Genomic DNA, 27363 nt, shown 5'->3' with positions numbered 1-27363 from the left:
TATTATATTAAAGTTTTAATAAAAGAATGATCATACCAAACATAAAGTACAGGGTATCTAGAAAAAAAAAAAAGCATTACAATACTTGCAACAACAATAATTGCATAGAACAGTCTTTCAAAAACAAAAACACACAGTGGTCTGGAGAAAAGATTTCAGATAAACGGGTTAAAAATTGGATTTCAACCCCTTTCCACCAGTAAGTACTCACTGAGACTATTGGGAATTTGAAACTACAGTATGCGGTGCTTATGAGAGCAGTTTTTACAGAAAGAGCGGTAATGTTACTCTCAGCAGCGAACGTGACGAGACGGACTCACACATCTGTACAGGAAGCAGCAGTAATGCCGGATAAAATCTAGATGCTATCAGTGTCCCAATTCAAATAATACAGGTCAGCTTCAGCACCTGAGCAGGCATGACCCCGCAGCCATGCTCAAGCTAGACAGTGACCCTGTTACTGATGTACCAGTGCTGCCCTGTATCATACACAGTGCTTCAGTCTCTGTAAAGAGGCGCACGAGATCTATGCGAACAGCACTTCACATACAGTAATACGATAGGATACATTTTCATTTTTAATAAGTTTAAATTTGATCACCATCAAGAGACTTCATTAAATAAAGGAAAATGAAATATAATGAATACTTAACTTGAACTTTTTTTGGTCAATAAATTGTATTTTTTTATTGCAATTTCTCCAACTTGGGCCCACCATGCTGGGACCAACCCAGAGGGTCAGTTAGTAAAGCAGTCACTTATTGCATTTCAGAAGCATCTACTGCCTCTCTGCAGTGCAGTAAGATAAGGAAACAGTGTTGACGGTGCACACGCTAAAACCACATAAGGAAATGTACCGTTGAGAGTCCTCAAGAGGCTGTTTTCTTTTTAGACACACTAAGAGCTTGAGCCATTTATTACAGCACACCACCCATGATATTTCACTATGCAATATTTAGTTTATTCACCCCTTCAGGAGGCACTTAAAAAAAAACCAAAAAAACCCAACAAATAGCTGAGCTTTACTCTACACCGACAAATCGTCTCCATTTCCTCTCTCCATCAGCTCAACAGGAACCCACAAGGATACCATAGAAGCTGCAAAACAAAAACATCTAAATTCTCAAGGCGTGCTCTTTTACGAAAGTAATCTTTCCTCCTATGTGATACAAAAAAAAATTTATTTTCCCTCAGCTTAAAGCCGGGGGATTTTTTTTTCCTGCCTGTACATATCAGTGTAGTTTATTCAAAGACAGACATAAAGGCAGCAGAACAATATCTAAAAAGCCAACACCACAATGAAATGCTTGGGTGAACAATAAATAGCTATGCAATTTATATGTTAAAAGGATTCTTGGATATATTTCAGTACGAAGAGTAAGGGTAACATCTTTGTTATTATTTGTGTACTCTTGTATAATAAAAGATACATAGTAAGATCTTTTCTATTTTAATATGCAGCTGCATCCCTGATAGCTTTGGACTATATATCTGAATTTCTCGATTATCACATTTGTGATGCAGAATTCACACTGATACATGTACATTCATGCAGTTTTTAAATAAACGATGACGGGCTCCGTTTTAAAACTAAGATTACGAAGATGAGCTAACCTGATTGTTTGCCTAAAAAGCAGCCTGGAAATGTGTAATGCGAATGTCTAGAATAATACACACACAAAAAACAAATCACACATACAAAAGAGAGATTCTCCCCCCCCCCCAAAAAAAACAAAAAAAAAAAAACAAAACTATTTTCCCCATAGGGACCCTTACGCCAAATAAAATACAAGAATGACAAAGTGAAAAGAATAAAATCAGTCCCCGTGATAACAGAGGTGCATGCAAGAGAACACCCATTAAAATTAATGGCTTCATACTCCTTTTCTATTTCCAAATGAAGCAAAAGAAATGGTGGCAAACTCTCTCTGTCCTTGTCTGAAATTCTTCCATTTGCTGGGGAGTGTTCACAGTGCCAGTCACCAAGGGGGGGGGGGGGGGGGGGGGGATTGCTTGTTTCATCTTGGTTCAGCTGAGCTGCTTCAGAAAGAAGCACGTGTACAGTCTCGTCTAGGTCAGGAAGAAAGAAATCGAGCTCCAGAACCCCTGAGAGCAAGTCCAAGTCCTGCTCTGTGTGATTGAAATGTGATAACACAACATAGATACACAAATACACACTCGTGCATGCACGTGCACACACACACACACACACACACACGTCTGACGCTTTCTGCCCCCCCGCAAGCGTTGTTGCAGAAATGTTGACACATACATGCACAGCCACAAACGAATGCTGATGATTGGATGGTTGTGCTCAGTGGGCGCCGTCATCCCAGCCACAATCGTTCTTCTGCTTAGCCAGTTTACGTACAAGTCTCTCAAGCTCCTTGCGAGACTTCTGCTCCTCCTCCAGAAACTGCTTCATCCACTTATTCTCCTGCCACACATTGTGTAAAATAACAAAGTTAAGATATATCAGAGCCTTTCAAGCATGCGTTTCACAATTTTTGAGGACATTTCAATTCAGTTCACTTCTTACTCACTGCCAAACACCACCCCAAAACACCAAACCTTTCAATATTTTATTGAGGATATAAGTCTAAATAGCGAGCAGTCAATTTTTGAACATGAGAGTCTCCTTCGTGCTTGAGTGTTTGCACTCATTTCTTTCATCTCGTCTGCTCTCGGTTTCACCATGTATGCGTAAAAGCCCCACCTCCCCACACATGGAGCAGAACTTCAGTTGGAAAAAACGAAATGATTTCATTACCAGAATTAAACGCTGAAAGTGACTGATTATATATATGTCCAAATGACCAAACAAACTCAATCTGATACACAAAAGAGAAAAGCAATCAGGAAAGGAAACAGAGTGACTGCTTCCCCTAGACAACCTACATTCTTGCATTAGTGATCTCCAATCTCACTCACCTTTTTAAGCTCATGAACCTCATCCTTTAAAGCGTACACGGCATCAACCAGACTCCTGAAAAAAAGGGTAGTATAGTGTTTGTGTCATACTTCAAGATATGATATGCACGCTTTAAACACCCTCTCCATCTCAAAGAAAGCTAATTATTTTGCACTTCAAACACATATCTATGTACATCTATACCCACACATATACGGTTGATAGACAGCATCTCAACAGGTTAAATGGGATTAACATCAAAACTCTGAATCTATCTGCAAAAAAAAGTACATCTGAATACACATAAAAAGAGTACTAAGTAATACTATTCTTACTTTTCCTCAATAACCGTCTGCCCGTTGCTCTTCATTTCCTCCACAATGATCTTCTCTTCCTCTGGCAGGAGCACCTGAGGAACACACTCTTTCCGTACCGCTGTATAAACACACACACACACACACACACACACACACACACACACACACACACACACACAAAATAATGATAAAGCTAAAATCATTAGAGCATAACTCTAAAAAGGCACTACAGACGCAATTCATCCACATCATTCTGCAAATACACACCCGTGGTGCTCTGATGCAGGCTGGCTCCCGTGCAATATGCCTCAATTACCCTCAGAATCTGAGCATCCTCCTCTAGAGCAACTGTACCTGTAAAAACCAGAGATTGCCATTATTACACAGCACTCTGCTGAAATGAATGCAAATGACATTAGAGGTGTAAGGTAAGAGGTTTGTTCTGTGTGTGCTCTTCTTCATTGTTCATTTTAAGATAAAGCAGCGCTGCAGAAGCCCCAAGTCTGCTCTAGTGATTTCTAAACCATATATGTTACATTATTTCTGAGCAACATCATTAAAAGAACATAACTTCTTGTTTAAAAGCTTGTTTTGAGCAATGCTTTACACCTCCCATTCCCTAATATAAAGCAAGACACTTACTTTTTCTCATGTGAATGTCATCATCAGAGGTCTTGCGCTCTTTCCTCCTATTTCCTGGCAAGAACCTCATAGGCCGTGGGCTCTTGCTGGTATCCTGGAGGTGGTCGACAATAAACTAAGTACATCTCTGTACACAAAATCCCTCCTCCTACACACACAGAGCAACACACTTCTGAAAGCCAGTGGTCCAAACCAACCAGAATGCAAGCTTAAAGGGATGTGCATCCCATGTGAATAAACATCAGTAAACACACATACACCACACACAGAAGTCCATCAACAAACACAGCAGCAAGCATGTAATGATGACCAAGACCAAATTAGCCAGTGATCTGTGTTAATATGTACCTTGCCTACCAGAGTTTTACAAAAAAAATAATAAATACTATGACTTATTTCATCACCTTTTTTTTAAATCTACATCTTTACCCACATCCCACTGCAGCAAAGGCAGAAGAAAAATACTTTCAATATAAAAGCTTTATCTGTGGTCTGCATCAATTAGAAAACCATGAGAAAGGATCTTATCTAAATGATTTAAACCATGTGGTTTTATGAGCTGCTGACTTTGGGGTCAAAATGATGGTTTCACTAAACACATGAAAAGTTGCGCTTTGATGACTAATTAACGTGTTAAAAACGATTCCTAAGTCACGGTGAGGGTGATGTACTTGTACCATTACATACAGGTGCTGCAAAATGACTTGAGAACATCTTATGATGTCATTTGCCCCGTGTCCTTGGCTGGAACTGAAAAGTTGGTCGAACACGCAACTGGAAACAGTTGATTCATGGGACATCCCTAAACTTCGCTGAAACGATTTTCTCATAAGAATCAGGAGGACGGAGTGACTCCTGATTGTCACCACCTGTCTTTTGAAACCACTGAAGAGGCCACAGGACTTACAATAATGCAGGTGCACGGTGTAAAGGTTGTTTCCCTATATTGGTTTTGTGTGCGGGGAAGTCATTTCCCAAAGTTGAAGGAAAGGTAGATTCAGGTGCTGTTCCATTAGCAACTCGGCAATTACTCAAGCGCAGAATGACCTCACACGTAAAAGGTTATGAAGTATATGTATAAGAAGCTATTTTGGCTAACGTGTTAAACAACTGCTTGATCTGACTGACTAAGCTGAGCTTTTCCGCTCATTTAGAAGTTGGTGTTTAAACTTGTGCACCTGTCTGGATCAAAAACAAAAAAACACTATATCATTATGCATGAAGAACATAGTTTCCTTCCACCAGGTTTTCCATTAAATGAAATTGAACTTCAATGAAGTGGGATGTCATCTAAGCCATAAAAGCATACTTAGTCTGCTGATAATTTAAATGTGGAAACATATTCATGGCTGAATGACTGTAGAACTCAATATGCTCTGTGCCTACAAGTCCAAAAATAGCTTCCCTAGTACAATTTTCTTCTATTGCTCCTTCAGAGAAGGATTTCAAAAGATAGCTGATGCCGTACATGACGACTAGAAGACAAATAGCAGGTTTGCGGCACCACAGAAACAGGAAACTAACAGATGATAGCAAGAGAGGGGTGATGCAGAGAGAGCAATGACATGCTAGCTCAACACTGGAGATAACACACACACACACACACACACACACACACACACACACACACAGGCAACCCCATCCCACCTTTCTGAGCCCACATCCTCCCACACACAGAGAATAGAAACACAGTGAGGTCTAACCTTACCTTCATGATATAAGACATCCTCTACAGAAGGCAGAATGGAGAAAGAGAGAAAGGGGAAAATGTGCATGAAAAATACAATGAGAGGAGGATGCGCTAGTGAGAGTTAACGATGAACATTTTTAAAAACCCGTCTGCCATTCACCTATTCTTCGTCTGTGCAGAATAGGGTGATTTTGGTTTCGTATAAAGAGAGACGTATAAAGAAAAGAGAAAACTGACAGAAAGCCAGCAATGCATTCAGGACATGTGCATGCAATCTCTATAAGATAAATAGACCCAGATGGCTGCAAGCATGCTGCTTGCTCCCGTCTTCAAGTTTGTTGTCAAGAAGGCATAAACACATATTTAAAATACAAGCTATTAAACAAGACACATGTTAGTTTGCAGATATCACATGTGATACACTGATATCTATTCAACACATTACCAGAGTCAAGTCTAACTGAAACTTTTAAAACTGCTGACTTGATACTTTTGTGAAAAGCGTACACCACCCACATAAGACCACACCGTAAACATCACATCGCTCATAGACAAGTAGCTCATAACCACTGATGCAGTCATCATTCTTAAATGCCAGGCACCCTTGGTGACCTTGCTGCCATTACTGGAAAATATTTCCTCAGAACAACACCTTGACTGCCCATATTTCAGGAACAATTTCAGTAGTTTCAATTTTGTTCCCCTTCTCGCAACTAAAATGATGCTCGCTGCTTGCCTTTGAAAGGCCACTTTAGCTAACTCACACCCTGCACTGTTAATGTCACAGCCATTACCACATTTTCAGAGCCTGTGACCACATACCTTTAAGCTGTACGCTCCAAACCATATTTTGTTGCGCTGATGAACAGCATTAATGTGAGTTACTGCATAGCAATACCACAGTTCCTTCGATTAATGGTGTCAGTCTATAACCACTAAATGATTATTTAGAACAACATATTACCAAAATATAAGTTCACTATGTCTCACAGAAAGTAGTATTCAGATAAGACCGATCAACTACTTTATCCAATTGCAATAATCTTAGTAAGAGTCTCAATTCAGAAGAGAGTCCCACATCTCTTCTGGTCCATCAATTTTAAATTAATAATAAAAAAAATTAAAAAAACAGAGCTAAATTCCCAAATAACAGATGTGTATATGTTAACTAGTTGAATGAGAACAAAGAAGCAGCTGTTTGGAACACTTTAGTATTGCAACACCTCAGTACTTCCTGTGTCCGGTGACATTTTCTGGCATCGTTGTATTTTTACTCAGTTGTATATAGCATTCGTATTCTATTTTTATCTTATTGTATATTTTTATTCTATTTTATTCTACTGTATATAGTATATTATTTTATTCTATTCTGTACAGCTGTGTACTGTATTTATTCTTATTGTATTCTAATTTTTGCGTCATAACTTTTGCACTGTCCACTTCCTGCTGTGACAAAACAAATTTCCCACGTGTGGGACTAATAAAGGTGATCTTATCTTATCTTATCTTATTTGAGCCATAATTAGTGCTGACACTAGAGTGGAGGACAGGATGCTTTGATTTAACCCATATGATGCTTTACTAGTAAAATAATAAATAAATGAATGAATCTATAACTCTAAGTCAAGATAATACTCTATGTCTTTTAAAACTAACTGAAGTGAACCCAGTGCCTCCAAAAACAGCATCCGGTGAAGTGCACAGTAAAGCGAGGATTTCACACATGTTTGTAATCTCAAACAATTTTCTCCGTCCTATTAATTGTAGGAATTTTTCATAAAATGAAAGTTAACTTACAAACATGGACCATAACTCATACACGCACACCTCTACTTTGTGCTTCAATTTTAGTTTGTACATCTGAAAAATGTAACATACCAGACAAAAATGGAGACTACTGAGCTCTCTCGTGTGTATAAGCCGAATGTTTATATTTAGTTTATTTAAAGTTCGTGTGCTTTATTTGTTTTTTAATATTTATTACGTGTCTAGTTTTTATGGCTCGAATTTCATTAGCATTTAGTGCGTGATGTAATGGAAGGCTTAAGCTAAAACACATCACTGTAAGACTTGACAAGTTACCAACAAACACGGATACAGCGGTGGGCAAGCAGAGGAAGGGGACTTCTGCTATTGGTACAGTTTTCTGGCAATGTATCGAATGACTGATACTAAGAGACTGGTGTGGGCTTGTTTGTGCAACTTTCTACCTCTTTGTAGCCCAGAGCAGCTGAAGGTTTGAGGGGAGGTGCGGGCCGCAGACAGCTGAGAGACCAGGGCTTGCTAATCTTTGGTGGTTCCAGGGGGCCACGACTGACGCTGCTGAAGCTGCCCTGGTGATGTGGGTGAGTGGTGGCGCTGATCATGCTCACTGGTTTACCATCTGCGTTCTGCATTGAACCAGACAAAAGGAAGCAAAGCAAATACTTGAGAATTACTGTGCATGTGTGGTGAAACATGAGTCTGCCGTTTGTCACTTTTTGGTTTTCACACCTGGGAACTGTGTAGGATTCACTTTTGGTACTGTTTTGAATTTATGTATACGTGTGTCTGTCTCTGTCCTAACCTTTGAAATGGTGCTGGCAGGGCTTCCGCCTTTGGTAAAAGGTTGAAGGTGCTCTAGCCATTCCTGTAACTCCTGGGCACTGCTGCAGAACACTGTAATGCGTTCAATCATGCTTCCTGCAGCAAATAAGACAACACGCAATAAATGAAGAGCTGCTTTCCATCACAGGTGTTACATACAGCGTTTACATAGACTCATGATGGGCATGAATGTCCTCAGAACAATGAGAAAGGTTAAGTGACTCAGTGAAGCTCTAAGGAGAACTGCTGATTTACAAAGTCGCCAAGGTCGGGAGAAAGACCCAGACTGTCAGTCTCAGGTGGGGTCTTCAGGAACAGCCCAGGAACCACCAATGCTCAGGCCTGCCATGAACAGGGAACTCTTTATATCGCCATGGACTGAAAGGGTGCCAACCTAGAAAAGAAACCGCTGCCTGGAAAAACCGACGTTTTTTCTGGGCAGCGACTACAATTTCCACTGCTACCCACATGAACAAGCCAAATGTCTTCTGGATCAAAGTTTTATGGTATGATGGGAAAACGATTGCATTATTCGGCCACAATGATAAGAGGTATGTACCAACTGTAGTTACCAACTGTCAAGCATGGTGGTGGTAGCATCAAGGTGCACTGAGAAACTTGGTAAAGGACATTTAACCAAATATTAGTAGGGGTGTATGTATATTTTTGCCCCTGTTCGGATTGGAGAAAATCTAAAATAAATTAAAAATTGTACAATTATTCTTTCTTTTAAAGTAATTAAAGGTTTATGCTAAATAATCATTCCACCCAGGATAAAGAACAATTCACAGAAATCATCTAATGCCCCAAATTACCATGACATTCACGTCCATGATGAGTGTATGTAAACTTCTGACCACAACTGTACGATTCATGAGACCAACGTATGTCACAGCCAGAGCAGTACCACCCATACTTTATATTTTAGCAATAATCAAAGCATGTTTTGAAAAACCTTATGGTTCTAATATTGGAAGTCAAGCCACTGAAAATATGAGGTTTCACATTTACAAACAATCACATTTATAACATTTCACATCGTTATACAGAAAACAGCTTTCTTTAAAAAAGAAAAAGAAAAAGAAGAGTGGAATAATGTATGGATGGATGCATTCCAGCTTTGGATGTATGGCTTTTTTTTAAAGGAGGCCAGACTGACTTCACCATTGGGCTAATTTTTTGTCACACGGACAAAAACCCTGCTTTGTACAAATACAATGAACTAATGAAAGCATGAATACTTTACAGAGGAAAAGTGTTTTCCTGAATCACTTCAAATGTTAAATGTTAAACAATTCAATGAATTGGTTGGTCAAATAGTTTATTATTATGTAAGAACAATATCACTGTCCTCTCAAATCTTTTTTTTCTCTTTATTTTTGTCCTAAAATTTGAGATTTCAAAACAGGATAAGTGGAAGGAAATGGAGGGATGGCTGGTTGGATTTTAGATGCAAACCTGTGATGTCAAAGGCAAAGTGGGAAATGTCTCCTTCTTCCGCGTGCCTCGTTACTGTGGTACCTGTTAGAGGCAGTCTTCCCTGAATGGAGGAAAACCAAAGAGAGAGGAACACTCAAGTGTAAACAAACTAAAAGATGCAGTACTGTGTATGTCGTGACCAGAAAAAAAAAGGTTAATCAAGGAAAATCAGGACTGGATAACATTAGGGACAACTGACGTTTAATGAAACACATATGTAACATGTATATATAAAGAAAATTTTGAAACTGAGCAACTTCAAATCTTTCTTCAATTTATTCTAAGATAGTATCTACTTCATGCTTTAGACAGTGTTTCCACAACTGATGGAATAGAATGAAAAAGGAAAACTGTGCATATTTAGGATTTATATTTAATACTCTATTTATTTATTGCATAGGCTGCTGTTTGCAGCTGACTGAATACATTAAGTTTGACTAAACACTAAATCAGCCACAAGTTTGTGCGCGTTTTCAAAGCGTTTCTCTAGATGGGAGGTAAACGACATACCTGATAAATAAAGCCACTCATCCGGGGACTGGCAGACAGCATTACTAACACATTCGGGAAAAGCATAAGGTAACGCTCCTCTTTTTCCTAAAAGAGAGACACAGTAATTATTTTTGCAAACCTATTGTGAAGGTTGGAAAATGCATTTTCAACAACAACATTGATCGGTTATGTTTTTTTTGGTGTTCTTTTTCTTGAGTTATTCAAGGTAAACCAAAGTGATTCATTACACTTCTTTGCAAGAAGCAAGCCGTTTCAGGTTTCCCTCCTAATGTGACAAAAAAAAAATGAGCATATTTTAGCTCTGGTTGCAGCAGGCCAGTTTGGGAAAACACTTGCTTGTTATATGAATGGAAATTCAAATGAGCTATGAAACAAATATGGTAATTGTTATGCTGGTTGGAAAGCGGTTGGCAGTGATTAAAAAAAAAAAAAAGGGGAGGGTGAATCCAAATGTGTATCTTGGGCTTTCTTCCAACCACGGACTACGAATCGACCCCTACACAGAAACCACACATGAAAGAGGAGACGGCTTTTGGGTCTGCCTATGGCCTACTTAGGTTTCAGTTCTCATACTTGAGGGGGGTAATAATTTAGCAACAAAGGGGAACAGATTTCCGCACCTACAGTTCCTGAAAACTAGAAACTTAGTTTGTTTTAAAGATTGCTACACTGCTGGATCTCAACAGGAAAAGAGAAAAATGTACTACAGATAAATTATCTTTTAATTAACAACAACTATTTGTTGTTATGAGAGAGCTGTAAAGGAGCCAGGCAGCTTAATTAATTAACTGATATGATTTTTCTTAAATGCCACAAGGACTGGCTTTCAGAAATGGGAAAATACTACCAAACCTCTGATTGTACACATATTCTAAACTGACAAAAGGATATTTTGTATTTTGTATTATTGCAGCAGTTCCACTATAGTTTGGCTGAATGAGCTTTTTCTCATTTAGGAAAACCTCATATCTCTCACCTCACTGCAGCCATTTCTCACATGGACCAGGGACGTGTAGGCCACTTGACCAAGACTCTTCATGCTTTCTCCCTCCCAGCCCCGCACAGGTTCTGACAAGATCTGCAGCTCCAGGTTCTTGCGCTTCCGCAGATCCTGGCACTGTGTCTTAAGCACACAAGCACACACAAGATTACAAAACTATGCAACATGCTGGTGAAAATAAATCTGATATTTTTCTGGACCCTTTTTTCTTGCCTTTTATTACTACTGAGTAACAAGCAACAGGATAATCTCTCCCCCCTGTGGATATGGCTTTGAAAATGTAACCATTGCCATGTACGCAAAAGGCATAAAAACTAGCATGCAACATAAAGTAGTACATTTTTCAGGTGCTGTGCAGGGGTTCTCCCTCTTCAAGCAGAAAAAAGTGACAATGCAACATTATCACTTTCCACTGCACGTCAATCAAAAATTAGGGTTTTTTTTGTTTGTTTTTTTAAAGAGCACTGTAAATTAGCATAGCATTTCTAAAGTACCAGAGATCCTAACCACACTCAAAACACACAAAGAAACGTCAGACTTGCAAATTACAACGGAGAGTGATAAGTGATGCCTTTTTTTGTTTCCCCAGTTTCCTGTGTAGAAGAAACGAGTGAGTCACTTTATCTGCTCTTATGAGGAAGTCAAAGCAATACCGGGGAATTTGTGTCTCAGGGTGGCGTTCGCTCAGGTATAGTGCGGTTGCTCGTTTCTAATCCAGCTCTTTTAAGATGGCATTTCAGTTCCCACCCACCTTAGGAACAATACGATCACTCAACTTAAAGCAGAAAAAAAGGATCACTGCATTGTTTCTGGTTTTTTCCCCCCTATCAGAGCTCTGTTTGATTATGAGGAATTGTGCTAAACTACACTGTCGAATGAAATGAAAACATGTAAACACGAAATTGAAAGCGTGATAACATTATTTACCAAGAGCGTCATTTCCACCATTAACTAGTTCCTTATTAGCGTGCGTATTAGCAGCACAATGGCTTTTATGCATCACCATTTTCTACAACTAGTAACCATTTTCCCTCAGTTACCATCCAAGTCCTGTTTAATAACAATATGTAAGGATAATAAGCTTTACTTTGTATAAGCCTCATTACAGAAGATTGCACTGTAACATAAGCAGTCACTCCCTATTATCTGCAGCTGATCTGTTTTTGTTCAAAAGAAACCACAAGTGTTAGTTTCCAAATAACTGTATCGAGCTTTTTTAACTCAGAATACAGTTTTCATTATTTTATAAAACTGCCTACTCTTTACACCAAGATCCGACGCTGAAGCACACAGCTACTGAAATGACTTCACCAATTATTCAGCTATTCTTAGTAAATGGATTACACCTTGAAAAAACTGCAGATTTATGCATTTGTCATTAACTGCCTTAGCGAAACCTAAATTGCCGAATAACGTGCAGGCAAGACCTCACTATAATTACTACTGCTGGGCACTATTAACACTAGCACACTTAAGCAGTGGTCCCAACCCCTGGGCCACAGACTGGTAACGGTCCGTGAGTCGTTTGGTACCAGGTTGAGGCTCGGGTGTTAAATTTATGGTTTTCAGGGTTTTTTATCGTTTTTATCGTTAACTTGGTTTTCCTGGGTCTTTTCCCGTGTGTTATGAATAAAATAATTTTTTGCTACCGGTACTGGTTTTATTTTGTTGTATTTATCCGCGACACCTTAAAGGCCGGTCCGTGAAAATATTGTCAGACATAAACCGGTCCGTGGCGCAAAAAAGGTTGGGGACCGCCACACTAAAGGATTAATGAGTGCTTTATAATGACTAAAAAGGTTGAAAATGTACTCATAAATCCTACAGTACATTAATTTCACTAAAACATACTATGATTGACTTAAATAGTTGATGTGCAATGTATGTGCAATGTACTGTTAAATGTTAAGTATTGATGTATTGATGACAATTAATTACTATTCAAGATTATTATTCTGGGAAAAAATGACATTTTAATAAATATAATCCATATTATTAATTTTATGCAAAATGTATTTTTTTGGATAGTAAGGGTGGTAAGGTAGCACGGTCCTGTAAGGAGGAAATCCAGGAGCTTCAAAGTCTGTCATGACATTATCCAGGCTTCCTCTGCAAGTTCACTTCGATCCTTCTGACTTACCAAAAGGCTCCTAAACGCCGCTGTTGCCTTTACAATGTCAGTGTAGTCAGGGTGGGCTTCCTGCGGTGCAAATGAACATTACAGGTTTAAACATAACAGTCTTTATCCTAAAGGAATACAAGAGCACATACAGGTATACTGTGCAACACAAAGGGAATTCAAGGACTGAAAAAAATCATTTAATGCAAGTTGTTTAATTTATGAAAATACATAGTGTAACTTTAATGGTAGTTTAGCTTCTGTAAGTAAAGCAAGTGAATAAAACAGTAAAAAAATATTGTATTTATACTTGTATATAATTTCAGTATGCTTTTTATACGTCTATGCTCTCTCCTTTACCTCCACATGTCTCTCTAGCTCCTGTAGCAGGGTAGGGTATTTTTCAAGCCTCATGAAGGGCTTACTGAGGCTGGTGGTCAGGGTCATGACTCCTCCAGTACTTGCTCCATGACTCTCCATGAACTTCTCAAGTTCCTCACTAAGAAAACACACACACACACACACAATTTATAGGCAATATTTTATTTGGGGGGGGGGGGGGGGGGGGGGGGAAGTGTGTCCAGGGATGAAGTACGGGGGGGGGGGGACGAAAAATCAAAGATTACGGGTAACAAGAAAAATCACAAGTTTTTGAGTCTAGATTGCATGCAAGCTGTAAGCCAGGTATTTATAAATTATTATATAAACCTTCATTTTTACTATATAATAAATTGTAAGATAGGCTTTAAAATTATAACATAACCATGTATTTCTTGCTGTGCTGAACTGCAAAACGTAGGAGTGAAATTTTGTATTTTTAATAACACAACGTTACCATATACAACACACATTAACCACATTATCAAAAGCTCTCACTTTCATAGAACTGTCCCACCAGTAAAATGAAACAAAGTGTGCAGAAAAGCTCAAAGAATTAGTCATTTTAACACAAATACATCCATGTTTCATTAAAGTGACAAATGACTCGACAGAGTTCAGAAATCTACACTAAACAGTGGAAACACTGCTGAGAAACAATAGGAGTATCCTCATAAAACAACACCATGTGATAAGCTTTGAGTATATTAATTGTCACGCTATTCGGTTGTTAACGAGATCAGCAACTCGATTGGAAATGCAAACGACAACCTCGGACAACAGCACCTCTTCCTGTTTCCTTAAATAGAGAAATAAAGAAATAAATATAAATAAAATTTAAGCTATATTTTTGCCTGGTAACAGGTTTCTATATGCTACAATTTTTTGAGCTGTGGTAGTCATCATATATTTAGATTTTTTTTTAAAAATGTAATATTTGTATTATGTTCATGTTTTGTGATGGTATATTGATGAAATCAAAAGTAACAACATATTACCGCACACTGCCCTTTATTTGTTTCAGCAAAGCGAGCCGATCGCACTGCGGAAAAACAGTAACCCAAGTGTATCACATTTGTGGTGCATGTGAGATTTTCACATGCACCATCTTTGATGGTCAAATATTTCACAGACAGTGCAAATCAGGTCAACATTGGTTTGGTGCAAATCTGCGTCGTTAGCTGCAACATGATCGCTTCAAACGTGGTTTGAAGAGATCGTCATTCATGAGTTTCCACGATCCAAAACATAAATCTGCAGCAGCACTAACTGGTACAAAAGGGTAAATGAGAATGTGACAAAAAAGGCTCCTGCAACTGAAATGCAAATGTGCTTACTGTGAAAAGCGCTCTGTGCGCCTGTCCCCATAACCACAACGCTATACACAGTATCCTGTCAACAGTTGACTTCCTGTGTGTAATTCAACTTAATCTTCAGCTCGCAGTGCAGAAATAGACTAGACGCCTTAACATTACCCAAGGCGGTACTGTTTAAACTGCATCATGGAACTTTCATTATTATTACTATACACATAAGAGAAGCCCTTACTCAATAAGAATAATGAATTTTTGTAGCAACTGAACTCCCAGAAACATCAGGAGACAACACGCACGTTTGACACAAACACTTCTTTACCTTTACTGACACCTTGTGGCTCAAAGTAAAACGGCATGAGATCATTAAAATGGTGCGCAGTGCCCCCAGAAATTAAACATAAACAAACCACATATTATTTTCTCCCATATCATATTAACCCATATGGAAAAAAAGAGGTGAAGGAGCTTTACTGTATCAAACTTCAACTTTAGAGTGCACTTCAAAGGTCAGTTTAAGACAGCACAGCATTCATATCCAAACAATGACAGATTATATTAAACCTAGGATATTCCCTTCTTTGACTGCAAAAACTACATAATTTGCTGGGCCTTGGAGATGTCAAACTATGCAGTACTTAAAGAAAAAAGGCAAAAGAAATAAAAACAACTGTCACCTGCAGAAATTTGTTTAGTTTTCCCCAGGAAAGTATTTCATTCAGCTTTAGGTCAACTTTTGGCTTTTTAAAAGGGGTTTCATGGGATATATTATTGTCTAAGGAATGCCACTAACATTTATTAAAAATGCAAAACAATGTTTAGCTAAAATAATCAAAATTCAATCATTGGAGAGGATTGGTTACAAATCTTCACCACTGGTTTCTTTTCGCTTTGAAATTAAAAGGCGAGACTTCTCTCTGGCATGTCTCTACATGGCTGACTCTGGTGTTTTGTGTGCAGGGGGGCTGACCTGTGGTCGGTGAGGATGCAGACAGCTGAAGGGTGGCTGGAACAGTAAGCCAGGTACAAAGCCTTTATCTGACACATTAGGTTTAGATAGCAGGCCGCCACTCGCTGCTGTCCCTCTGGGACCCTGCAAAGTCAGAGAAACAGAGCCAAAGTCAGAGAGGTGAAAAGAGCGGGGGGGAAAGCAGGATCGTTGTTAAAGAAAAGAAAGACACAGAAACAAAAGATGGCACAATAAATAAAATAAAAGAAGCGAGCATCTGTTTTTTCCCTAATTTTGTTTAATTTTAGCGATAGCTCTCCAGGCTTTCAGAAATTATGTCAAAGTGTTTCTTTGGACACTGGCTGTTTTTTCACTCAGAGGCAACTAACTCAAGGACTGAACCAGCATCGTCTCTACGACACAGACAGGTTGGTAAATAACAAGTTAAAATGCTATTTTATCGACTAGCAGCCTGTCGCAAGCACACTTCACTTGTTCTAGTTTCTTGCTGAATCTATGAAAAATACCAAAGATGATGGAGTTGATACACATAAAATAGCATTTTTACAACAACAGGGCAATACCCAAAGAGCTACAGTATTAGCTGAAAACTTGGTATATCTCAGCATAGTGTACAGTGTGTCCTTATGAAATTAGAGGAAACTGTACTTTTGAATGACAAAAGTGTTTTAAAAAAAAACCAAACAAAAACAAAAAAAACCCACACACAAACATCTACAGAACATGAACTCAATCTGAAAACCATGTCCTTAAGAAACGGGAAAAAATCCGACAAAGACCTGACAACATCTGGGAGATACACCTGGACCTTCAGTTGAGAAGAGTGGCTATCAAGAAGCAATTTTTAAGAAAGGGAAACGAGCAGAAAAGTCTGAGGTATACCAAATTCCACAAGAACTGAACTGAAAATCAGTGACAACAGGTCTGAAGGAATCCAAATTTGAAATTTTTGGTTGAAATTGTCCTTATTTACAAAGGAAAGACACAACAGTGAGTGTCCAGAGCCATATGTAAATCATGGCGGACGCTCGGCCATGGTTTAGCTTCATTCCTTGAGCATTACCCCAAATGCATCGCCAGCTGTCATCTTTTCTGTCCTCTTTATAGAGCAACATCCAAAGAAGAGCCTCGAATCTCCTCCAAGAAGCCTGGAGAACTATTCCTAAAGACTACTTTCCACATTTCAGTGTATCACCACCTCTATCTTCCGTTTTCGCAGTAAATTATAAACAAATTAGAGGTGGTTTAAGTCTGTAAATATAAGATTAAAGCATTAAGCCCAACTTATTTCATTAGAAATATTTCAGAGGTGTTTGGACTGCACAATCTATGCGGCTCTAAAACTTCTTCACCACCAGTGCATAAACAAATCAAAAGGAATTTTTCAAATATGTGTGTGCAATAAGTAGCTGTGACCCATTTCAAACACTTTATCAGCTCAGTTTCAAGATGATATTTGTACCAGAAAGAAATAAATAGGAAGAGATGTCTGGGAGGAAGGAAGTGATTGCAAAAATATTATCAAGTATGTTTGTGCAGCGTAAGGAATGAGATGAAACTTTTAACTAGTAATGTTTTACAGATGTGTTTCGCTATGTTTTACAGAGCAATCACAGGAGTAGGGTCCATTGTGGTCCAAATGTTGCTCTTTACTAAGAGTGGTGTAAAAGTAGTTAAATGTAACCAATGAAAGACTTTTTCACACATCTGCATCCAGAATTACTTACTTAGTACATTCCTCCAAAGCCAAACAAAGTCCCTGCTGGAAGCTATTGATATCCTCCAGATTTCCACACAAGGTGGCACTGTCTGCACTGCTGAGCCTAAACACAGAAGTTATTTTAGAATTCACTGCAATTTCGACAAATTCAAAAATACTGGCACACATGTAAACATTTCTCACATTAAGCACAGTTGTAATAAATGCATGCAGCTTTTTATCCTATCATGATCCTGTCACATCTGCTGTTTTATTGCCCTTACTTGTCACTGGATTGCAGGGGTCGTAGGTAACAGTTCAACACTGTTTGTAATTCTTTGAGAAACTCTCGCTCGTGTTCTAAGATGTCCTGTACCACCTGGAGAAGCAGCACAGTGAGCAGAATATTTAACATCTCACACACACAAACGAAATCAATGACACAAATATTAAAAAACTAAACAAACTAAAACCTAAAGAAAGTCTGACTGGCAGTATTCAAAAAAACGCACAAAGTTGAAGCTGAATCCCATAACCTTCCAGATCTTAATTTATTCTGGTGAAGTAAATCACTTTCGATCAATGATTAACATCCGTCAGCACCAAGAAAATGTACATTCTGACTTTAACTCCATTAAACATCTAAGATACAACATTTACTATTCCCAAATATTAAGATAAGCTCTGCATAAAATACCTTTTAACCAAAGTCTTACAAAGAAAACGAACTCATTGTCCTGCATAGCTCCTACTTACCACACTGTAGTAGTTCTTAGTCAGCTGAGTTCCTTTAGGTGACAATGGTTTTTCTATAGAGAGAAAAGCAATAAGGATTTTTAAGCTTCATAGAATTACTTGATTATAACCAACAAAAAAGATATTAAATGCATTTATATATTTTGAGGGGAAGAAGGGGGAAATAATTATATATGTCCTATTAAAAAAAAGAAGTTGCCATTAAATACTTAAATACATAAACTACAACCTCTTTGTCTAACTTCCAAGACAGATTTTTCCCCCTCGTATTTCCATATTTATTCTAAGATGTATAGTATAGTATAGTATTTATTTTATTGTCATTGTCAAGAACAATGAAATTGCGTTTGGGGCTTCCATACAACCCAAAAAAAGAAGAAAATAATAAATACCCCTTAAAACCCAAGTGTACATATTTAACCCAGTGTGACTCCAATGCAATAAGACAATCCTTAGCAATAATGTTCGTAGAAATTCAGACAAAGACCTGAGAAACATGACAAAATACAACAATGCACCCATTCAATATTATTGTACTGTGAGATATGATATCAGATATGATAGTTATCTATTTAAGAAGGGGGGGGGGGGGGGGGGGGGGCAGGAGGGGGAAGAGAATAAAGATATGATGCACCAATGCAGACCAGTTGCAAATCATATCAAATACTTTGTGGTATATATTGTCAGCTTTTGTGTAACTGCGCTATTCTATCACAGTGTTTCTGAAAAAAGAAAAATAACAATGCCAATACAATACCATCAGGACACTTTCAGATATGCCAAATATGGTCATAATCTCAACTTCTCTTCCTGCACTATAGTGCTGAATGGCCAGAAAAGTGCGTTTGCAGAAGAATATGGTGAAACGGTTGATCTTTTGGATATAACATTTCATTTCTCGTTATTATTTTAGCACAAGATATTTGTGTAAAATGTTCTGATAGTTAACATATGAATCAATTTATCTTGAGTCTAAGTAAATGTTAAGGCTAACTTTGAAAGAAAAAAAAAAAAGTTTAGCAGAATGGGATGACTGGCAACGAAAAAGAAGGTGACAGCTGTCTACAGCAAGGAAGTGTAACACAGCACTAAATGCAAATTACAGAAACCAAGAAAAATTTCATTTTTGCATTTTGTCCCAAAATAACAAACTCATAACACCATTATACGGCTACATCTCTGGAAAAAGTAATTTCACGGTCCAGACAGAGCAGCGAAACTCACCACAGGGTTTGATCTCCCGGACGTAGTTACTTGGAAACCAGCCCGTTTTGCCGTTGAGCGTGCCCTCCCACCATCCTCCCTCCTCCTGGCGTGTCACAAGGATCACTTCACCTTTATTGAATGACAGCTCATCCTCATTGTTCTGCTTGAAGTTGAAGCGAGCCTTTACCATCAGCTGCCCACCTCCACCGTTCTCAGACATTTCCTGTTGAGAAAGGTCGTCACAGCCCGAAAGCAAGACATCCAAATGCATCAGCAGGTTTCGATTATACGTTTCAGGTACCTGACAAATGGCTGGTTTGTTTTCAAACAATTCAGTTGTTATTTCAAAATTTGTCTTAAAAAATTTAATCAAGAAATCTACGGCTCTAATTTTATATTTCTGCGTTTTGTGATTATTGTTAAAATTGTACCATTAGCAGCCAAGGACCCAGCCACACAGCCACAGAATGAATCAAGTACATCTGCCAATACAATGATTCATCTACACTTCATGGTAGGCATTAATAAAAATATACACTCTGACTAAACTCATACGCCGATGTAGCGATGTTGCTTGCAGTTAGTTTAAACCAGTTACAAGCCTTCAAATACCTTTATGAGTGTGCCTGTCCCCACACCCCTCCTCTGCGACTGACTGGTCAAGATGCGCTTGATACATAACACGCTTGCTGACTGTGACTGTGTCTGGCAGGAGGTTATTTCGCCAGGAGGTAATAGTACAATCCAACCACAAATGTGGGCAGAGAAATGGACAATGAGAATACTACTAATACTTTTTAAAGTAACCACCTAACTAAATAATGCAAAACAAACGGACAATTAGCTACATGTAAAGTAAATGTATAATGAAATTTCCACACCATCTTTATTTTCTCGCTTTATGTAATTATTTCTTTAGTATGATGGGTGCAGTCATCTGTACTAAACATCCACTATATGAGCTGCAAACAATATATTTGTATAAATAACAAAAAAAAAAAGTGAGACTGTACCACTGATTTGGATTGTCTCCGCAGAGAGCCTTTGGATTTGGCAGAAGACAGCGTGTGTGAAGACGCCTGACTAGGAGAGGGGGTACCGGACTGAGGACATCTCTCAGCAGCACAATCTACAAGCACACACACAGGAAATACAAAGCCTCATACGTCAGTTACCTTTATGTTTAAAATTATGACTCTCTCGTGCACACAGTTCATGCAGGTACACATACTTCCATGGGCTGTCAGCCTGATGATAATTCAAGAGCGTGGCCCATCGCTTTGTGCAGCCCCAGGACATTGAACGCACACGGTCCACAAATTTAGAGTTTCTCACAGAATAATGTGATTTAGCCAAAACTGACACAACTGACACAAAGCAACTTAAAAAAAAAACAAAAACAAATGTACGTATATCCAAGTGGGCATTCAGTCCAGCAAATATGTCTGCTTGAAGAGAAAATCAAGCTCAAGTTTATGTTGCTGACACCGAACCCCTCTAGGCTGTCATCGCTGAGCCACTGCAGCAGAGGAACTGTGATTTAGGGTCAGTAGCTGCCAGTTGTCCCACAGCATGACTGCAGCTCTAGAAATGGGCTGACCGAGGTATCAATTTTGTTGTCAGTATTGACTTGAAAAGTGACACATGGTGGTACTGCAAACCTCTTCTAAGCTAACAAGCAGAAACACTTACTGAAGACTGCCTATCAAATGCCAACTGGATGCTAGCCAAATCCACCATCTAATCCTTTAGGAAAAAAAGAATGGAAAATAAAGTGAGGGGACTATTTAGCCTTTGTAACCTCAAATTCAGATCAAATAAAGAGTTCAGCTTTGAGGCTATAAAACTGGCGAGCGCTTAAGTGCACTTTCACTAGCAGGAAGAAAATGTGACGCTTTTTACGTAAACTGCATAACATCTTTTGAAGGGAAAAGGCTACCGATTCACTATTATTTTCCATATGCAAATATGTCCGGGTGCCACACACTAAAGCCTAAGAAATATGAGGAAAATGGCACTGAAGGCAGTGGCAGGTGGGGCTCATGGAGTCTGCATGCCACTCGTCACACACAGAGAAGCCTAACAAGCCCGTCTGTCAGCTAAGCTCTGTGGCTGCCACTGTTACTTCAGTATGCATACAATATTCAAAGCAGTTAATCTAAACAAACACAAACTCTGGGCGCAGGAACACAAACGACAGGAGCTGACCTCAGAAGAGGACATAAAGCAATAATACAGAGGACCACTTGTATTCAATATCAACTAAATAATCAACTTCAAGTCAAGCTCAAATACAAGGATGGAAGAACAGCTGCTGGGCATTGCTAGCCTGTAAAACATTTGCATATCAATTACATCTGAGCACTGAGAGACGCTTCTGTTCCACATTTTACACAGTGGCATGCATCCTGCTTTTGTTTAAGTGCATTCAAGACTCTGGTCGTCCAAAAAGAAACTCCTTGAAAGTGTTAATATTCCACCAAAGGAAGGTAGGGGTTGGGGATGGTCACGAGAAATGAACAAAGCATCTGATTTTTCCAGGTGAACAATAATGTGATCAAGGCCAAAAGCCTAAAAGAGTCAGCCACACAAAAAAAGTTGTTCTTGACACAACAAGTACTGCTCAAGCTTCAACCTGTTCAGCATGTATGATCTTTTCTGCACCGCGGAAGTAGGTGAAGTTGGGCCAGGAGCCTCTGCTCTATTCCTAAAATATTCTGTAATTCTGAGACACCGGCATCGCTTCATCACTGGGAACAACGATGATGTCCAAGTAACATCTGCCTTAGGTGGTTATAATCCCCACATGACCACTTTTTGAACCTAATGTCAACTATGAAATCAAGGATCGCCTCAAAATTTGTATTTTTTTGCCAAAAGATACTTTGCAACAACTGATGTAAAATTACCTCGTCTGAAAGTATCAGAAAATAAATGATTTCAGAAAACCTTCATATCCTTAAACCACCTTGTTTTTGCAACATTCATGACTGCGTGGAACAGCGTTCTCGATGGACCACAGTGAAGCCACAATGAGTCCAAAACTTAACGGTAAAAAAAATGCATTTACATCACAGGGCAGCAAATTAGCAGCACAATGTACTGACTTTGTTCATGAACTAACTGACAAAATAATCGAGCTAGTGCAGGCTGAATGCCTCTGTCCTGAACAATCATCAAACTGTAGCTGAGAATAAGGTTGAGGGTCTTTGGGGACTGGAAAAAGCTGAATAGGACACAACATGTCCTCAAGCTGTTGGCGCTGAGAAGTAAAGGGAACGACTTAAGTAGAAAAACATCTTTGTAACACAATGGAGAAAAGAAAGTGGCTTTCTCGAGTGAACAATTTTTTCATCACTATGTATGTATGCATGTCCTCAAACCACTATGCTGAATAACTTGATATAACAAATTACAGACAGCAAATTCACATCAATTCACAGAGAACAAAATCAAATAAGCCAAATGAAGTTGAAGGAAATGGCCCAAAACTTGATGATGGTGCAGTTGTGTTAACTGTATTTAAGTGTATCAGTTCAGACGCATTACTATAAAAACAAAACAAAACAAAAAAAGACTGGACATTAACACATGCATGTTCTCAATGACATGTGTAACAAAGCATACAGAGGTGGCAGACTTGTTCTAAAAGTTGCTGACTGAATAATTCTAAGCTTCTCCGACAGCTGTTAGCCGGATACTGAAGCGAGATTGTTATTAACTCGTCAGTCGCCCCAAACAGGGACTCTTGAGTAAAGTAATTAGCCCCAAATTGCTGTAGGAATGCTGCAATGCGCACTACTTTGTGCTGTGTCCTTACTGAAGAAATGCATTTGAGGAAGGGATGCATGTGTGTCTGAAAGCAACACTACAGTACTCAGTTACATAAGAAAACAGAAAAAAAGAGAGCAGGGTTTTTTTGTGGGGGTGTATTAGGCCAAGGATTCACATGAGTAAATATGGCACACAGCGTGACACAAACACAAACTGTCACGCCAGCTGCCCACCTATACTACAACCAATCATGATATCGAAGGGCTCCGTGGATACAACTGGTAAATTAAGGCAGAAGAACACCAGTCTCATCAGGACACATATACAAGACATGACATCTTACCGGACTACTTTTCACATAAAGCTACACGTGCTTTCGCTTCATTATCTCAGCTCCATTATTATAGGAATTATTTAAATCAAGTGACAATAGAGTGTACCGAAAAAGCATCCGATTCTTTCTTTTCATAACATTAGAAGAATTTATGTAGACTAATGGCCCTTTTCTGCTGTCAGTGAGGATGAAACATTAACAATCTCCAACATTCAAGATCAGAAAGAAGGTAAATTCTTACCTTGTGTTGCAAAGTTGACTGCCAGCAAAGTATTTAGGACCTTGCCAAAATTGTCACCAGTGTATAACCACTCTGGTTCAAACACCTGGATGGAAAATTTCAAAAGGTCAAAATTAGATCTTTTCTTCCCCTTCCCCCTCTGATTAAATAGATCTGAGTAGGAATGCTTTTTTAGTGCATACATCCACAGCTAGAGAGACAGAGACACTCACTCCAGGTTATTGCACAAACAATGGAAAGAGACACACATAATGAAATGCACACAGGGATTTGAATAAGCCTCTAACAAGACAGACAAAAACTGACATGTTGAGTATGACCCATATTCTGTGTCTTAGCGGTTTGTAATAAAACAGGCAGCGTTGCAGGCACACACAGATGCTCACTCGCACACTGCTGCTCGGTCAGTCTCAGGCAGCTATCTTCTTTCCTCCAGTGGATAAGGTTTCACATTTTAAATAAAACATCTTAAATATAGTGTTTGAGTAGTATAACCTGCATCATGAGTCGTGTACAACATCTTTAAGTGTGATCATTACATCGCTTAATGTGGGACGAGCCTTAGGGTCGATGTAACTAACAAGACTTGCGCTACAAGTTGAAAAAAAGATAAGGAAAAAACATAACATTACCTTTACAAATACTGGCTTTACATCACCAAAAGCAAAACAAACCGTTGGTCATCACGATAACTGTTGCCAGCATTCACAAAAGTTTTGGCAGGGGTCAGTAGTTTCAGTGAAAATGTATTTATGAGCGTAAAAATCAGAGCAAATAAATCTTCACGTAGAGTTAATAACACAGAACAAATATTGGAGAGCCCCAACAGTAATTGATGCTTCCTCTTTCTGCATCTCGGAGCAGAAGTGAAAGCAGAATTACTGCTTTCTCCAGTCACAGGACAAACAGGCATTATCAGCTATAGCAAAAAGGGATGAAAAGTCCTCTTAACATGATCACATCACTGACCAAAGGATGGGCGAGGTTTGCCATAATGCCACACAGACATCCCCTGGCTGCTACATTTAATAGCGCCTCTCCAAAAACTTCTGCCCATGAGCTACTGGCTGGCTGCAAAAGGTCTAATTATGGGCTAGGGCACAGTTGGTGGATAAAAGCAAAGGGGACCTCCCAGACATAACAAGCCAGCTGGGCAGACCTACTGAACCACTTGACTTTGCAGTCAGCCAGCCTTGCTGACTCAATTGGCCATTTTAAAGAAACCAAGCGTTGTAATTCAATACCAAAAAATATTATTTTTAAAGCTGGAAGAGACATTAACGTCCAGTGTGGTGGTAACAAACAGGCTGGTACAGAGACAGAGTAACCTCCCAACATCTGGAAAAGATACACCACTTTTCAATATTAGGGAATGCACTGAGCGAAACAGCACTGCTTTGGGGATTTTTGACCTGCAGCAAAACTAACCATTAAGTCACGAGTGCATGCAGGAGAAAATTTATTAACAAGGAAGTAAATGCTGTTCAAAACTAAGTTGTACCAGTTTGAAAACAGACAGTGAAGTCATGCGGGCCAGCACTTCACTTCCTGACTGATTAGTGGGAGTGAGTGACAGCATGTCTGTTTATATGTCTCACTCCACATGGACGTGAGGGGAAAGCATATGCCAGCAGGGTAAGCAGATCACAACACAAGCAAGAGTGTGTTCACATCTTGCAGTAGACAGGAGATAACGGCAGAGTGAGCTCAGTGTATTTCAACAAAACATGCCTCTGAATATAAAACTTGACAGACCACACATTGAGATAACTTACCTCCACTTTCAAGGACGAGCATCCTTTTAAAAACTCCTTGATGTTGGAAATGCAGTCTGCTTCAGTTCTCGGGTCCTGGCAATACTGAGTACACGAAATAAATATATAAACACATACCTCGGCTTAGTATGTCAAAGAGGCATCTGACACACTTATCAAACGCTCAAGGCCAAAGCTACAAATCACTTCGGTACACACTGAGCCCCGCAGTAAGTAAGAGAGATGCCGCAATCCGACTGTGGCAACCTAAAGTTAAGAAAATAACTGTAGATTCTTCCTGCGTCTCCTTCATGCATATATAACCATTACCACCACAAAACCGCCGTCAAAATAGCCTTACTCAAGCAACTTCCGCTCATTTTACAGTTTCAAAATAAAATCCCCACCGACGAAAAAAAAAAGCTGACGTTTGTATTTTTTTAAGCAAACTTCTAACAGTTCCCGTGAGACCAATGTAGTACTGCCACAGAGAATGTATGTAAAACTAGGGTGATCGGTCTGCCATACAAAGGAGAAGTTACTACTTCCGATTTTGTTTCGGGCTCGCGTTGTCGCCGCTTTGCGCTTTTTTTTCTTTTCTTTTTTTTTTCTTCAAAGGGGAGGTCGCACCGGGAAGAGCAGCCGCTCAGGAGGAAGTGACGAACTGTCTTTGCAACTGTTATTTATCACTATCAACTTTGCCATCTATAACAGTGAACACAAGTTGTGATAAAATTTATCACCTTTAAAAAAGGACACAAACAGTGTGGCGAACCTCTCCGTTTGTTCTGGACAGTACGGCCTATGTGCAATGTTTAGCGCACACTTGCTACTCAATTTGCCCTGTTTTGGTGGGTGTCCACACTGACTCGCACCTCTCAAGAATGCGGAACATTTCTGTCGCTTCACAGGAAACCATATCGTGTATTCACAAGTCTGAAACTCTCTAACTGTTGTTGTCGTTTTTGAGGCGACACCTATCGCACAAAACGGTCACAGACGGCTGTTCAAACTTCATGGTTCGAGTTCAGTGAGCTACAAAATCGCAAAGGCCTGCTGGAGGGAGAAGTTCTCGTCGGTATCACTTTAATCAAACCCCTCCCTTCTTTTCACCGTCGACGGATCTTTTGGCATTTGTTGACTCGAGTTAGCTTAAATCAATAACTCACCTTGGGAGTGAAGCCAGGTACGAGGCGCTCCGAGAGCTTGCACAGGACGACTCCATCCTTGAGCGAGGTTTTCAAAAACTCCTCCGGATCCGCTATGTTCTTTTTAGGCGAGCTAAGCACTCCTAATGATATCAACCACGTTACAGTCTGCTCCTCTGGATTCATAGCTCCACGAAATGACCATTGCCTAAGCCTGCATTGCTTTTAATTTAAAAAAGAAAAAAAGCTGGCGTCCTGTTCCGTATCAATATGCAACTCACATCCGCACTTCTGCTAGAAGTTAAAAAAAAAAAAAAAAAGAGGCGGAGGGGGAACGACGACGCTGTTTCTACACGCAAAACTGATGATCACCCCTACTGGCAAATAGGCACCTCAACAATAGTTTTTTTTCCCGTCTTCCCCCTCTGCAAAGTAGCACATGCTAGTAGAGGGCAATCATATTACATACTGAAATGCTGCAAGGCTCAGAAAACCGATATATGCAAATTGCATACTGATAACTCAGAAGAGGC

The 27363-nt window shown here is 39.3% G+C and overlaps 1 protein-coding gene across 2 annotated transcripts; it reads right to left on the bottom strand.

Moving 5' to 3' along the window:
• arhgef6 (Rac/Cdc42 guanine nucleotide exchange factor (GEF) 6) lies at positions 1 to 27144 on the bottom strand. 2 transcript variants are annotated; one of them, XM_004545690.3, is made up of 22 exons: positions 26852 to 27144; positions 25704 to 25787; positions 23929 to 24013; positions 20593 to 20708; positions 19598 to 19802; positions 18374 to 18426; positions 17902 to 17996; positions 17646 to 17741; positions 15919 to 16041; positions 13618 to 13756; positions 13279 to 13338; positions 11115 to 11261; positions 10136 to 10222; positions 9605 to 9686; positions 8127 to 8242; positions 7771 to 7950; positions 5579 to 5599; positions 3871 to 3964; positions 3496 to 3582; positions 3247 to 3346; positions 2932 to 2986; positions 1 to 2437 (listed from the first exon to the last, which is right to left on the bottom strand). In XM_004545690.3, exons 1-22 carry the CDS (start codon positions 27014 to 27016, stop codon positions 2315 to 2317), a joined length of 2313 nt encoding a protein of 770 aa, XP_004545747.1. In that variant the 5' UTR covers positions 27017 to 27144; the 3' UTR covers positions 1 to 2314. The 2 variants fall into 2 exon arrangements, with proteins under 2 accessions (XP_004545747.1, XP_004545748.1); XM_004545691.3 differs by lacking the exon at positions 5579 to 5599.
• Between the last annotated feature and the right edge of the window lie 219 nt (positions 27145 to 27363).

Source organism: Maylandia zebra, linkage group LG2 (assembly GCF_041146795.1).
Source record: "Maylandia zebra isolate NMK-2024a linkage group LG2, Mzebra_GT3a, whole genome shotgun sequence".
In the NCBI taxonomy this organism is placed as follows: domain Eukaryota; kingdom Metazoa; phylum Chordata; class Actinopteri; order Cichliformes; family Cichlidae; genus Maylandia; species Maylandia zebra.
This window is presented reverse-complemented; position numbering and strand designations above follow the sequence as displayed.

What these genes read in the sequence shown, in the direction of transcription:
- arhgef6 (XM_004545690.3), bottom strand. Translation starts at nt 27,016, where the DNA reads ATGAATCCAGAGGAGCAGACTGTAACGTGGTTGATATCATTAGGAGTG. An exon ending in TACCTGGCTTCACTCCCAAG is followed by an intron (nt 25,788 to 26,851) that starts GTGAGTTATTGA and finishes TCGTGTACTCAG; the next exon opens with TATTGCCAGGACCCGAGAAC. An exon ending in TGCATCCTCACCGACCACAG is followed by an intron (nt 13,757 to 15,918) that starts GTCAGCCCCCCT and finishes GTGTTTTCTTAG; the next exon opens with TGAGGAACTTGAGAAGTTCA.